Raw genomic sequence first — 15776 nt, 5'->3', positions numbered from 1 at the left:
AAAAAAAAAAAAAAAAAAAAAAAAAAAAAAAAAAAAAAAAAAAAAAAAAAAAAAAAAGGGGGGGGGGGGGGGGGGGGGGGGGGGGGTTAGGCAGCAACAGCTTCCTGCTTAGTTGCAAGCTTATTCTGGATGTGTTGGGGGACAACATCAAATTTGGCTAATTGCATGGTGTAGGATGCACGCCCTTTTGTCATCCCTCTTAAGCTACTCACATATTGGAACATCTCAGCTAGTGGCACCAATGCATCAACTACCTGCGAAAATCGAAACAGACATTAAACTTTGAGGGCACAACCCGATCTGAATTAGTCTCATAGTGGTGAGATAGTAGAAGTTCAAACTTATGGCATATCCGGATTAGAGAGACAAAACCTATTTCGAGATTATTACAAGTTCTAATAATATCTAATTATGGAAGCTCCGGTTTTGATGCATTTGCTAGGAAACACACCCCCACACACATAATACAATCAAGAAAAGAATAACGGCTTCACAGATTACCTTGAGACCACCGGGTTTATCTCCGAAGTTGTTGATCTGGCCTCGCCTTGAGTTGAGGTCACCAATAACATCTCCGAGATGCTCCTCTGGCGTGACAACTTCAACCTTCATTATGGGTTCCAGCAATTGTGGACCGGCTTTCCTCATCCCTTCCCTGAAAGCCCCTCTGGCAGCCAACTGGAATGCCAGAACGCTCGAGTCGACATCATGGTAAGAGCCATCAACTAATACCGCACGAACATCGACAACAGGGTAGCCTGCTAGCACTCCATTGCACATGCATTCTTCTAGTCCCTTCATCACACCCGGGATGTATTCTTTTGGCACTACACCTCCCTTGATTTCACTTGTGAATTCGTATCCACTACCAGCTTCCAAGGGTTCGAACCTCACAGTTATATCAGCAAACTGACCTTGCCCACCTGACTGCTTCTTGTGAATATATCTCACTTCTGAGACCTTGGAAATACTCTCGCGATAGTTAACTTGTGGGGCACCGACATTAGCCTCCACCTGTTGGTTTCAAAGCAATAAAAGGTTATAAATTCTATCATCTAAAATGCACAATACGATGTTACTGAGGAAAACGGATAACAAATAGAGAACTGAATTTACCCGAGCTCTAAAGTCAAAAATGTTAACCTCAGCAAATTAGCATGCAAGTAAATAACATTTACTAATTTTGTATTGAGTTGCCTTATATGGCTAATTCTTGTTATGTATGCTTAACATCTAAAGATCCTCGAAAGAATAGAATGGTTGTACGCATGACTTCATAAAATCTGCATGTGTCCCAAGCTCGTAGTTGCAACACAAGCATAAGTTCAAGGCAAGGATTTGTTCTTTTCTCCGTTTTCCTTAAAAAAATCTCATGAAAGAACTAGAGGGGAAAGGGGAAATCTATAGAACCGAACCTTAAATTCTCTCCTGAGCCGATCAACAATAATCTCAAGATGTAATTCTCCCATTCCTTCAATGACTGTCTGATTAGTCTCTTCATCACGAGAGAAATGGAAAGATGGATCTTCTTGAGCAAGCTTGACAAGTCCAGCTGCCATCCTATCAATATCAGCTTTGGTCTTGGGTTCAATGGCAACTTTTATAACAGGATCAGGGAAATCCATCCGTTCAAGCACAACTGGACTGTCAGGATCGCACAATGTTTCTCCAGTAATTGTATCTTTTAGGCCAGCAAGGGCAACAATATCACCAGTAAAAGCTGATTTGATATCCTCTCTGCTATTAGCATGCATCTCCAGAAGTCTGCCAATCCTCTCTTTCTTTCCTTTGTTTGCATTTAGAACATAAGACCCTGCAGCAAGCTTTCCCGAATATACCCTTATGAATGTGAGAGACCCCACAAAAGGATCGGCCATAATCTTGAAGGCCAGGCCAGTAAAGGGTTCATCATCACTAGCAGGTTTTTCAATGGTCACCTCTGGGTTTTCGGGGTCACTCCCTTTCATTGGTGGCAAGTCGATAGGAGAAGGCAAATAATCCACAACTGCATCAAGCAATGGCTGAACCCCCTTATTCTTAAAAGCTGAGCCACACAATACTGGGACAAAAGTGCTAGAGATGGTTCCCTTCCTAATCAACTTTTTAATGGCTGCCTCGTCAGGTTCGACTCCTTCCAGGTAATTCTCCATCACTTCATCATCCAACTCAACAATGGCCTCAATCATCTCTGCCCTATACTCTTCGGCTTGGTCTTGAAGTTCAGAAGGAATGTCCCCATACGCAAACTTAGCACCTAATTCTTCCCCCGACCAAACTATAGCTTTCATCCTCACAAGATCAACAACTCCTCGAAAGTTATCCTCTGAACCAATTGGAATTTGAATTACAAGTGGTTTAGCACCCAAGTTTGTTACAATCATATCTATGGTGCGGAAGAAATTTGCTCCTAGACGATCCATTTTGTTAACAAAACATATTCTAGGCACTCCATACTTGTCAGCTTGTCTCCAAACAGTTTCCGACTGAGGTTCCACACCAGCAACACTGTCAAACAAGCATATAGCACCGTCCAGAACTCTGAGGGCTCGTTCTACTTCAAGGGTGAAGTCAACGTGGCCAGGAGTATCAATTATGTTAATCCGATGTTTGTTCCAAAAAGCAGTAGTTGCAGCAGAAGTAATAGTAATCCCCCTCTCCTGCTCCTGTTCCATCCAGTCCATTGTGGCTGTTCCCTCATGTACTTCACCAATTTTATAGTTCCTACCAGTATAGTAGAGGATCCGTTCAGTCGTAGTCGTCTTCCCGGCATCAATATGAGCCATAATTCCAATGTTGCGGTAGTCCTTCAATGGCACTGTTCTCTTTCCATCTGCTCATGAAATACAATTTTAAGTATGGACTTGCTGAAATTATTGCAAACATGTAATAGTCCCAAGATAGAACATTCAATTCTACATTATTATTACAGTGCTATTTTCACCAAGAAAAACTTTTGCAGCATCATATCTTTAACAAGCAGCAAAGAGCTATGATTCCCTATCAAATAAAGCTAATCTTCAGTTACTAATCAACACAAAAAAGGCTCATCTTTAATTCAATTCTCAAACCTGATAAACATAAAAATTTGCAAGATAAAATAGAATAAATTTCCATGTTAAAAGCACACATACCCAGATATAAAGATTCAATCTTCCCCAATTACAAGCCCTAAATAAACAGAGACCACAGGGTAAACATACCATCAGCGGCGGCCATAGCGAAGATGGAGAAACTGCTCTTTTGGCTTCGTTTCTGGTAAAAAGTTGGAGCCTTTGAAGCAAGGGCGCACCTATGCTGAAAGCTTCCGAAGAATTCAGACAGAGAAGCAGAAGTGAGAGACTGAACCCTGCTGCTGCAGCGACGTCGCCGATGCTGGGAGCCGGCAGCGTTAGAAATGCGCGCCGGCGTTCTTGAGCCATGGAAGTTGCAGAATGAAGACGCAGTGGAAGCCAGTGACGTCCTAATTACTGACTCTGCGGCCATCTCCATTGTCGAATCAGTGAAAGCTAATGGAGGTTGAGAGTGTAAGAGACTGTAGAGGAGATTTCTTGGGCTTCCAGGTTCTTCTGGAAGACCTTGCAATAATTTTGGGTCAAAAATGAAAATTTTCTATTTTTTGATCCCTTAGGTTGAGCAAATAGTTACCTGAACAACAAATTAATTAATTGAATAATTATAATATTAAAAATTTAATTTTTAATAGGTATGATATATTGCCAATGATTTTGTGAGTTAGTGACACGAAGTGACTTCCTTATATGGGAGGTCACTTTCTCAGTAGGGTTTTTTTAATATTAGAAAAGTAGTTAGAAACAGATACTACAATGTAATAGAGTCAGTATTGTCCCAAAAAAAAAAAATATCTCATTCATATAAGCTTAGTAGCTTACAATTTCATAAATGTTGCTACATAGCACAGAGATCAAAATTTAAAACAAAAATTTTAATGACAGGAGCATCAATGCTTAGCCTACAAAACCTAAACAGTAATGTACTTGAGAACAGCAGCTCTAATCTTTTCCATGTATTCTGCTATTTCTTTCTGCAGTTGCAAAAATGAGTTCACATATCAATTCATCAATCAATGCAGATGTGCAAAAGACTAAAAGGATAAGAGCTATGGCTGATGTAGCAACCCTTTAAGATTTAAGAAGAGGAACAACAGCTATTCAGTGCATAGCTATAATTCTGTGAAACATCGAAAGTCAAAGTGAATGAACAATGAAAGATGCTAAGAAAGTTGGAATATAAAATTAGTTTCAGAAGTGATTTTGTGTGACTTTCTTTCTGTGTTTATAACTTCTGCATGCTTGCAATCAATAAGGTAGCACTACATCTATGGTGCTGGAAATTTAGTCCCAGAAAAACGAGGACAGATATAGCTTCTCTCACCTGGTTACTATCGTGGGCACTTGCAATATTCTCATCGAGGATTGCCAGCAAGGGCGTGTTTATCTTGTTCTGCTCAACCATTTCCAGTAGCTGTACAGAAAGAGGGCACCATATTATTCATCACGAGATCCGACTAGAAACTCAGATATGAAAGAAAGAATGTTATAGAAGTAGCACATACAGTTGCTTTTACATTCTTTGAGGTCAAAATCATGGTTAAGCTTGCCCTTGCTGTAACAAGATCTGCCTGCATTTTATCATAGGCTTCTGTGGAGAAAAGAGGCAGAATTCTTGAGGTTTACTGGCCAAATAATGATCATTAAATTACAAAATATGAATGGTATCTGTAAACCTGTTCCTTCCTCCAATGCCTTTTGAAGTGATTCAAGTTCAATCTGTCTGTCTTCTACATCCTACACAAATAAGAACAGCGGCCCATCCATATCATAACGTCACCATTTAAGTCACTCCAACCAAGCGCATTTTGGAGACATACCTTGGTTTTTGACACAGCAAACCTTAGCTTTCCCAACTCAAGTTTCAGGTGATCAAAAAAGTCTTTGTTCAATCTGCAAATAACAATACCAGAAAAATGCTGGAATATAAGCTTGCAGCCTTGCAGGTAGATAAACTTTTACTAGACACCAACACTTTCTCAGTGATGCAAAACTGCAATAGGGCACATGGGACAACCCAGTATAAATTTCCAACTTATGTTCCAAGAATAGTTCAAAACTAATAATACTGAGCTAAACTGTATCAACACCCTAATTCAAAGCAGCATTTAGTCTAACACGTCATATCCATTTCTACAATCTACATCCTTGAGAAAATTAACTCAAAACCTTGGTCTCAATCGTGCAATCTCAAATTCAATCTCCTGAGCTTCAGTATCCAGAAAGTACTCAACCAGATCCTCTACCTTATCCGGGATAGCTCGCGACTAGCATCAGCAATCAAAATGTTAGCATTCAAAAGAATATAGTTCCAACAACATTGGTTTAATTATACAAGGAGTGAATGAAATAGAACTTAAATACCTCACGAAGAGCTCGGCGACGCTCTTTCTCCTCGCGGACATGGCGCTCGAATGCTTCTCTGGCTTCCTTGTCCTTCTCAAGCCGAGTCGTGAACTCCAGTCGGGCGATATGGCCCGATTGCGGCGGCCCGAGAACTCCTTCCGGATCCTTCCTTCACACGTACACATAAGAAATCATTATCGATCTCAAATTCATATATAGATCAAGTAATTGGGGTATATATATAGCTAGTGTTGTGTGAGATTGTAAGTGGATAATAAGTACCCATTCAACCCTCCCGGAGCATCGGATTGTGGTACGGAAGTTGGTGTAGCGTTTCGGTAGCGTAGTGCGGCGGAAGTTAGCGGCGGTGGCGAGGCTGAAGTTGAGCGATGCGGCCATTAATGGAGAAGTTAGTTTCAGTCTGGTTTTGAAAGGTGGTTATTCAGTTCCGGAGGACGTTATCCGTTTGAAATGCGCACCAAAACCAAACCTCACTCAATTTTTATTTATTTTTTTATAATATATATATCCTATGGCCACTGGGCTTGCTATAGACAATTGGGCCAAGGCTACTTCAGGAGTCGATTGGACCGATTCACACATTTGTGTTCTTCATTATGGTTGACCCAATTGGTAAATTTCGGTAACTACTTCTGTCGACTCGGCTCTACTTTTTAAGATGGATCCGGATTTAAAATGGTGTAGATATACAATTTACATACTAAATGTTTACAATTTACCTTTTAAAAATTCATAATTTGTATATTATGAACACACAATGTTAACATATATGTAATTGATTACCTTGTTTTGTATTCACAAGTTCCTTTCAAATACTGCAGTCAATTCTACTACTAAAAATACACAATTTAATCTTTTTAAAATTTAGTATAGTCTTGTATTCACAAATTCTGTTCTACAGTTGTTATGTGTTTTGACTTAAAAACACAAATTTACATTCTAGAAGTTCACAATTTCAATACTAAAAATGGGTCCTTTCCATGGTATAACAACTACTCCCTCCGTCCCTAAATGGATGTCTCATTTGCTTTTTGCACGATTTTTAAGAAATTAAAGTAAATGTGATATGCTTTCCAATTATGCCCCCAACTTTTTCACTTTTGGAAATAAAAGCAATAAAGAAATGAAAAGTCATAAGGGTAAAGTGGGAAAAGTAGAATGATGGTGATGTTCAATTTTAGAAAGAGGACAACATTTTGGGACAAACTAAAAAGGAAAGTAAGACACATAAAATGGGACAGAGTAGTAAAGTTCATGCTAGAATAAGGCAAGATGGGCTCTTACATAAGTTCAGAGTCATCCCAATTCTTTCTTAGTTAGGATTTTTTTTTTTTTGAGTACTACTGCTACTTTCTCAAGCTAGTGAAGAGACTCGATCGTATTCGATTCCATATGGGAGTGTAAATCGGGTGCCACTTGACCACAAAATCTTTGAGTCTTAGTTAAGACTTAATTGTCTTCAAGTCAATATAAAAATAGGAACAAAATAAAAAAATCATGATTATTTAACATAGAAAACTTTTATTTAGGACATTTTAATTGTTTATAAGAAAAATTAGGCAAACACTACCATCAATCAAAACTTCACCAACCTTGGACCCATTGTAGCACATCCACTCTTTATGGGTCCAAATTTTATAGATTTTGGTCGTTGATTTTTATTAGTCTTTCATCCTGCAAAAACAAACTATAATTTTTGTAAAGCACAAGCTTTAATTCAATTGTTAAAAGTTAGAAATAACACAAAAATTTTCATCCATGCATTATGCTGTAGTTCAAAACAAGTTTAAAATCATATCGTGTCAACAAACGAGTAGACTAAATGAACAACTGTAGCATATCACAAAGAGTAACGTTTGACTATTTAAGTTTATACAAGCATTCAATATAATTAGTGTTTAGTTTAAACACACCACCTAAAATAAACTATAAAACAACAAAATTAATTGTCAAATGATGATTAATATATAGTAATTTTTGAGTTACGAGGAAAATTCGCAATCATCATTATCTGATGGCGTGCACTAAGTAAATTCCGTTCATGTAAGTTCGTGAGTCACATAAGAGGTCAACACAGTAATTTCATATTATTGATAAAAATGTATCGAATTGATTCAATTGAATAAGATTGATGTAACGCGTTTAAAGAAAAAAAAAAAACAAAATAACATGGCATTAGTTTTTGGAACTTTGGATAGGAGAAATTAAAAGAAATTGATGATGTGGAGCCACATGTTAAATTCCCATCAAAACATCATTTCCCTTTCAAATTAAACTTGATGAAAAAGCAAACCTAACGCCAATATAGATTTAGTATTGTATGCGTCAAACTCTACATATATTGTTGAGATTCTATGTAATGTCCCATAATCTTTACGTCATACTATGTATAAGTTGTTTCCTACACATCAAATTATGTTAATATAAGTTGTATTGCTAAGAGTGTTTGAGTACAAAATTGAAGATATCTCACTTATAGTAGCAACATTCTTAGCAATAACTACTCATCTGCTTACTCTTTCGTAAACACGTTCCAGTAATTTTTATTATCGTCTCTCGCCCATCGTATATAATAACTCCAACAATGTTAAAAACAAATGAAAAAGAAGAATTAATTCAACTTTACATATTAGGGCAGAGGGAAGAAGACAAAGGCAACAACGTTAGCTGTATCAACCATTCCATTCTTGTAAGTATATATTCCATGATGAAACTTCCATTTAATTTTCTCCGCCTTGAGCGCTGACAATTTCAACCTAGAGTTTATGCACTTAGGTTTGGAACTGCTACTGTACTATATTTTTAGGGAAAAAATAAAAAAAGGACCGGTCATATAAAAAAATCTCACTTACTATACGTGTAATAATTCGTAAACTACACTCCACATATGAGAGATAAATCACATTAAAGATCGTACTAGAAAAATCGACCTTGTGCGACGAATTCAGCCAAGAAAAGTATTAACAATAATCGAACTCATAACTTAGATACAAAAATTATACACCATATATCCATTTGATCACCTAGCATGTCTCATTTTTCTTAAACGGTTTTGAATGAAGAACCATTGTTTAGTTGTGGATTTCTGTTTTCTTAGTCTTTTTTAAATCTTTTTTTGTTTTTTTCCTTGGAAAGATTGACTTGGTAAATAAGCAAAAATTGTCACATCATTCATCAAGATGTTAAGAATTAATAAAATTAATATAATTATAATAAATGAAGGACCGAAGACTAAAGAAAGTTTGTCCAAATCAACGATAATGGTTAAGAATAGTCAGCATAGGACATTAGAATTTAATTATGAATTTTCATTTTTCACCTAAGATTTTATTTTAAAAATTTTGAACGCTAGAACGTGTTTTTGAAAAAGTGTATTTATTTTTAGTTAATTACGAAATTATTTGGACTTTTTTGTTTTATTAATGAATGACAAAAAAAATCACATTTTTCCAAAGATTTTTTAGAGAACTTTGAAATGTCAAAACAACTTTTTCAAAATGATGAATGCTACTTCTAAGAATTTCCATGCATCAATGCACGCTACACGGAATAAATTTTCTTTGGGCTTGGTGAATTATGCATTAGCTAGGCAAAGATGGAGGAAATTCCAGTGGAGGTTCACATCGATATTAATGTGAAAATCGTTTGTCTAACTTGAGTTTAGGGGTGAAAGAAAATCATCTAGTTCCTTCAAAAAAAATTTCAAGAAAGCTGGAACTGACGAGAGTTATATCGGGTGTAAAACTAATGATTAGAGACATCAGGGACGTAACGGTCCTCGACCTATTCTCGAATTATGATGCCTGTTAACTAGTTGTTAAATAAAATATTCACTAGGACAGAATTAAATGTGTGTGATATATAGGACTAATCGATCAATTCAAAATTAGTCTGATAATTTTATTTTGTGTGCGAGCTAACAATTGTAATATACAGTATAAAATTTAATGTAGACATTAGTATACAAATATTTGGGAGACTTACGTGAGAAGAACGGTAAAGCCAAAGAATTGGGGTGCAGTCCTAAATAGGCTATTATATAAATAGACTTATGAATGAAGAAATACACATAAATCAGGTTTCCAATCAAAAGACCCATTGCATCTGGAGCGTCAAAAGACTAAACTAAAGATCGAGAAAACATAAGATGGGTTGTGGGAAAGTGTGGACGGCGATGTTGGTGGCGGTGGTGATGGCGGTGGCGATGACGACGGAGGCCCAGCAGGTTCCGTCATGCGCTATGCAGCTGATCCCTTGCGCGGACTACCTAAACGCCACCACCAAGCCGCCGCCGTCCTGCTGTGACCCCCTCAAAGAAGCCGTGACTAAAGAGCTCCCTTGCCTCTGCAACTTGTTCAAGGAACAATCCCTCCTCAAGAGCTTAAACATTAATGTCACCCAGGCCATGGAACTGCCCAAGCTTTGTGGAATTCCCGGCGACATCACTGCCTGCAACGGTAAGCCGCCTCTCTTCAATTCTTTACAGATATACGGATATTCGAACCCATGACCTTCGGATGAGTTGGGTTTGATACCAAATTAAAGCATATAACATATGTTACGTTTCAATTCCATCCATTAATATAATTTTACATGTTTTATTTCATAATTTCATTTTCATTTGCAGCTCCATCTCCGGGATCTAGTCCGTCTCCGGGAGCTAGTCCATCGTCCATCCCACCTCCAGGTATATATTTTATTGGAAAAACAACACTTTTAACTTCTGAAGAAATTATTTCACTTTTAAAAATTTGGTCCTTGTTAATTGATTGAAGCAGATTTAGTCCTTTAATTATCTATTATATTATACTTTCAGTTTCTAGTATTAGGTAAACTCCATTAAAAAAATATTTTTATGAGATTATTTTAGTCATTTATAATCAATTTCATGGTTAAAATTTTATTCTCTTCATGTGGACGGGGTCATTTTCAACGGTAGAAATTGATTCTAAATGATAAACTTATCCTCTCCATATGAACGCCATTTTCTGTTGTAGAGAATAGAGATAACTTATCATCTCTTATCACATCAGGAAGTAAAAGTGAGGGAATGAAAATTGGAGTCGGTAGTATAACTCGGATATATATTTGAGTTATGCTAACATTTATTTTCATAAATTTTAGTGCAATTAAACATATTTAATTTTGATTGACTTACGTGTTGGAAGTTAACTTTTTTCAACCACCCTATGATAGGTGGCTAAAATTTCTAACTATCTTTAATTAAAGGATACTTTAGAATTTTTAATTACTTTTTGACTAACGAATCAGTACTCAAGGTGCACCAAACAATTTTAGCCACCTATATGAGTTCAAACTTGAACTTACAGTCACACTATATGTCATACATATAAGTCTTGGTGGGCACAATTATATTATAGAATATAGGATATATTATATTATTGATGACACTACTTTTGTCTTTTCTGTATGATCGGAAATTTTACAGCAACACCGGGTGGAGATAATAATAATGGTGTGGCCGGCGGAACTCCGGCGATTGCTATTTCAAGCTTGTTGGTTATGGCTGCTGCGATGCTCTTTTGATGCTTTGGTAGATCAGAGATTTCTTTGCTCCGGGACTGCACATTTTACACATAGTTTATTATATTACATCTTTTTAAATCTACATATATTGTAACTTTATTTGGTTCCAATAAGTGCATGTTATATTGCCATAATTATTTGGGCGCATTTTGGCAATGCGACTTACATTTACTTTAATGATCATATATATAATTAAATTATGCAATTTGACTTCCAGCTAGAGCAACTTATTGATTTTCTTGATTTGAACCAAACAATTAAGAAAAATTTATATTGGTTTACCTCCTTGTGGTTAGTTGCCGATTAGTGTTAATTACAATGCGGGATTTACATGCTCAATACACACTATCGATGGTGCATGCGGGTTCCCCTCCTCATCGAAAAAAGAATTACATGCAATTCAGAACGAATTAGGCTTAAGATCATATATAGTTTTTTTTGTTTCGAGGATCAACTAATAGAGTTTTCATTCTAAGCGCCTTCTTTTATTGTTATCCAACTATATCGAACTCGTGATATTTTGATGCGATAATCATGTTTCATCCACACGTCCACCCCTTTCAGGACAGTGACAAAAACACTTTCTAATGAATCATGTTTGCAGACCAAAGGGGTTTATGTTGGAGGTTGGTTATAAATGTTTGGCCCAACACAAAATTGAATAGTAGTGGACTATAGAATCAACCACATAAAGCTTAGAAGGTCTAAACATGCTACATAATAAAAGAGGCCGAGGTTTTAATCAATTAATGATGAATATATAGTTGTAACTTGTAAGTGATTCACATGATCTGTCGTTAATTAACTGGATTATAGTCCACTTAAAAATTAAAGTGAAATGTGGTAAATGCTACACAATTACTTCAAAGAGAACCTTTTGGCTTGTAACGCTGGAAAAGAAAAAAAAAAAAAGAAATTATGTAACTATTCAATTCTACTCACAAAAAGAACTTAACAGACAAAAAAGAATCAGGTTTTACTTATTCGATCATGTACTGTATTATTATTTATTTATTTATGTTGATTGAACATCGAATAGATAGACATGAGCTCTCAATGGTATATTCGCTAAATTCTATTTGATTATGAAATGAAATGGTAAGGAAGTTTCTTGTTCCATATTTTATGACAAAACGAAAGCTACAATTATGCCTAAACTATTAGTTCCCTTTATTAGCTTATGGCAACTATATACTACCCTCCAAGCACAACGTAACAATGGCCATAATCGAGCTGTACGTCGTCGGACGCCTGAAGCGATGAAGACAACTAATAAACAAGGCAAACAAATTAAGGTTTGTTTATTTGGTTGATTAAATGCAGCATTTATCCAACCGAGGTGTGATTGAATGGAAGAGACTCATTTATCCTCTTGTTGTGAAAATCCCGCCTAGGCGCGGGATAGCCAACATGCCTATCATTATTATGGTCTAGGCGGTTGGCCGACTAGGCCGCCTAAGCGCCGACCACCTATGCCACTAGAACACAAGGCTCTGGGCTCGAACCCACACCTTTCCATATTGTAATTAATTAGTTTTGGCATGAATGAAAATACCTAATGCTATATTCCAAAAATAAAAAATAAAAGTTTCCGTTGTCACTATACGGCATCATATTCATATCATTTGATTAATTACTAGATTCATTGTTATACACACAACGCGTATATAGTATGTGAACATACATTAGTTATTACCTGACTGCAACTATATAAACCGCCATGCATTCCAATACAAATATACAATCAATCAACATATATACATACTTAACAACAGTCTCAGGCAGGCCGGCCGGCTTCTTATTAAGAGCTTTTAGTTGCAAAATTTTGAAGAGATTATATATATATTATTGTATTTTCCCATTTACTCATTTGTTATTTGCTTCCGCATTATTTCGCTATATTTGTAACAAAAACATGGCGTCTATGAGAGTGACCATGCTGATGATGGTGGTGGCCGTGGTGTTGGCGGCAGCAATGACGACGGAGGCGCAGCCGCAGCTTCCGTCGTGCGCTGAGAAGCTAATCCCGTGCGTTGAGTACTTAAACTACACCGGAGAGCTGGCGCCCTGTTGCGACGGGCTGAAAGAAGTGATGGCTAACGAGGTTCCTTGTCTGTGCCAGTTTGCCAGGGATCATGGGCTGATGAGCTACTCCAAAGTTGAAGGCGACAACCCCAGATCGCCCTATGATCTTCCCCAGCAATGTGGAGTCTCCGATACCATCGTCTGCGACGGTAAACAATCATGCTTAATTAGCTTTCTTTACCTAATTTTATTAATCATACATCAGGTAAAACTCGTCTTATAATCCTAGCTGACAAAGTGCTGGAGTAAATTAAACCAATTTAGATTACTTATATACAGTTGCAAAAATCGCGCCTAATTCTGGCTAGCCGCCTAAGGGCCCTAACGTATCACCATAATCAGCAGTCTAGGCGGTTGATTAGGCTGCCTAAGTGCCGCCTAGGCCTCTTAAAGGCTGACTTGTCTTTTAGGCACCGACTAGGCCGCCTAGACACCGACTAGGTCACCTAGGTACCGACTAAGCCACATAGTCGGCGGATTAGCAAGTGTTTCCTTCTTTTTAAAATGGGTTATTTCTATCAAAACAACACGGTTTGAAAAAAACTCTAAATTGTTCAAATTATAGATTTTTTTAGATTAATATTTAATATTTTAGTATTAACTATTAAAGTATTAAATTGTTTATAATTATCAAGTCTTAAAACTTTTAAACAAATTATTAAAAAATAAAAAATACACAAGCAGCTAGGAGGCGATTAATCGGGCGCCTAGGCGCTAAGCGGTCCCGAGAACCTACCTAACAATTTTTTCAACCACGCCATATATAGGTGACCAATTTTGACCAAGAAAGCCATTAGACCACTCCAAAAGCCGAACTCAAAACTTTATGATGGTTACCAAGTCAGCAATCAGACTAACTTGACTGGTTTACCCCACACCTATATCTTTTGTATGAGTACCACCATGTATATTTTTTAGGACACTGAGTAGTGAGTACTCTACTACCAAACTCTTGTCCCTATAATACTTGATAAAAATTTAAGAGTATTGTATTCGGTGTAAAATGCATTCGGTGTTGATGGATCCATTAGAATTTTCTAATCAATTTAATGTTTCATTGGATGAATGAAACTAATTGTTTTCTCTCTTTTATTTTTTCTTCTGTGGTGGAACATTATTTGCAGCAAATGGTGCAGGGAGGATGATTGCGAGGACTGCAATTTCAAGCTTGCTACTATTGGGTGTTCTTTTGATGATGCTTTGATACATCACAAATGTGTTGGCCTGCTTCTTGGACTCCACATTTCCACACTAATAATTCACCATCATATATTTATTTTCCACATATATATATTGTAAACTTTATCTCACCATGACACCATGATATTTATGATAATGCATTATTGTAATAAATTTCGGAATAAACTATGAGTATATAACAAATTACTATACAAGTTAAAGATGGATGGCATGAAAGCAAAGCATCAAAGAGCAAATACACACTAAAAGTAGTCTCTTTCTTTTTGAGTTTGTCCATAATGTTGCGTATTAGTATATCAATTACATAATGCTATTATATTTGCAAAATTAAAAAAGAACAAAAACTTAACAATCCAAAACACTTATGCAATTGAAGTCACTCGCCTCATCCAATGAACATCTCAAAATATTATTTGCTAAGATACGTTACAAATTGGCTGGTGGTGAAACAAACACTTTAAACACTCAAAATATTATCTGCTAAGACAGGACGTTACAAATTGGCGGGAGGCAAAACAAACACTTTAAAATTTAAACCCATAATCATGATTGAGAGAAATGTTAACAAGATAATCTACGTACTGCTCTATTTTGTTCCCTAAGAATATGATTTATCAAAATACTATACGATAGTATCGTACCATCACATCCTTCTATGCATATCCAAGAAATTTCACAACATCTCGAGACATGTTCTCCAATTGACGGGAAGGATGAATTAATTGATAATACAAATTTCTTGATTGAACATTGAATAGAAGATGGACATGAACTCTCAATAGTATATTCACTAAATTCGATTTGATTATTGATAGACGAAATTGTTCCAATGTATATGATGGGGATAGAATATGTATAAGAAGTATATGAGAAGCGGAGGATCTTCCCTAAATGAATGAAATAGCAACTCATCAATATTAGAGAGAAGATGAGAGAAAAATAGGATTTCCTCCCACTAAGTGTGGTGGAGTACGTGTTGAATATTGTAAAGAGAGAGAGCCTCTCCCGTCTTTGTTGACTTTGATCCGAACACTTTATTTTGACCTGACTACCGAACAGGAGCATGAAATGTATATAGAGGTCAAACCCCGAGAATATTCCTTATCAATTATAAAATGAAATGGTAAGGAATTGAAGTTTCTTCTTCCATATTTTATGACAAAACGGAAACTACAATTATGCCTAAACTATTAGTTAACGTTATTAGCTTATGACAAATTTATACTACCCTCCAAAGTCCAAACACAACGTAACAATGGCCATTCATAATCGAGCTGTACGTCGGACGCCCGAAGCGATGAATACAACTAATAAACAAGGCAAATTAAACAAAGGTTTGTTTGGTTAAATGCCAGCATTTATCCCCTTGTTTACCTCATAGCTTTTCCTTAATATAATAAAAAATAATTCCTTCATTTTTTGTATGCATACACATTACACACCATGTTAAATCCCTCCCTTCTCTCGTGTAAAAATCAAACTCTACCCTTGAACTGACCCAAATTTAAT

General features: G+C 36.5%; 4 protein-coding genes across 4 annotated transcripts in view; 2 read left to right on the top strand and 2 right to left on the bottom strand.

Moving 5' to 3' along the window:
• LOC116028030 (elongation factor G-2, chloroplastic-like) overlaps window positions 1-3594 on the bottom strand; it is a 5092-nt gene extending 1498 nt beyond the window's left edge. The window contains exons 1-4 of the mRNA XM_031269827.1: window positions 3201-3594; window positions 1416-2830; window positions 502-1014; window positions 83-254 (exon numbers count right to left, since the gene is read on the bottom strand). Of these exons, the coding sequence (XP_031125687.1) occupies window positions 87-254; window positions 502-1014; window positions 1416-2830; window positions 3201-3489 (2385 nt within the window). The 5' untranslated portion in view covers window positions 3490-3594 and the 3' untranslated portion in view covers window positions 83-86. The remainder of the gene's footprint in view (window positions 1-82; window positions 255-501; window positions 1015-1415; window positions 2831-3200) is intronic.
• A 247-nt stretch (window positions 3595-3841) lies between these two features.
• Window positions 3842-5898, bottom strand: LOC116027691. Its single transcript, XM_031269411.1, has 8 exons — window positions 5697-5898; window positions 5433-5579; window positions 5238-5335; window positions 4889-4961; window positions 4745-4805; window positions 4574-4659; window positions 4393-4482; window positions 3842-4042 (listed from the first exon to the last, which is right to left on the bottom strand). The coding sequence occupies exons 1-8, from the start codon at window positions 5811-5813 to the stop codon at window positions 3980-3982; spliced, it is 735 nt and encodes a 244-aa protein (XP_031125271.1). The 5' UTR covers window positions 5814-5898; the 3' UTR covers window positions 3842-3979.
• A 3591-nt stretch (window positions 5899-9489) lies between these two features.
• LOC116027137 (lipid transfer-like protein VAS) lies at window positions 9490-11198 on the top strand. The gene is made up of 3 exons (XM_031268571.1): window positions 9490-9892; window positions 10063-10122; window positions 10885-11198. The coding sequence occupies exons 1-3, from the start codon at window positions 9583-9585 to the stop codon at window positions 10980-10982; spliced, it is 468 nt and encodes a 155-aa protein (XP_031124431.1). The 5' UTR covers window positions 9490-9582; the 3' UTR covers window positions 10983-11198.
• A 1548-nt stretch (window positions 11199-12746) lies between these two features.
• Window positions 12747-14541, top strand: LOC116026709 (lipid transfer-like protein VAS). The gene is made up of 2 exons (XM_031268076.1): window positions 12747-13216; window positions 14192-14541. Exons 1-2 carry the CDS (start codon window positions 12898-12900, stop codon window positions 14269-14271), a joined length of 399 nt encoding a protein of 132 aa, XP_031123936.1. The 5' UTR covers window positions 12747-12897; the 3' UTR covers window positions 14272-14541.
• Window positions 14542-15776: the final 1235 nt, after the last annotated feature.

The sequence above is a fragment of the Ipomoea triloba genome, chromosome 8 (genome assembly GCF_003576645.1).
Source record: "Ipomoea triloba cultivar NCNSP0323 chromosome 8, ASM357664v1".
Lineage (NCBI taxonomy): Eukaryota > Viridiplantae > Streptophyta > Magnoliopsida > Solanales > Convolvulaceae > Ipomoea > Ipomoea triloba.
This window is presented reverse-complemented; position numbering and strand designations above follow the sequence as displayed.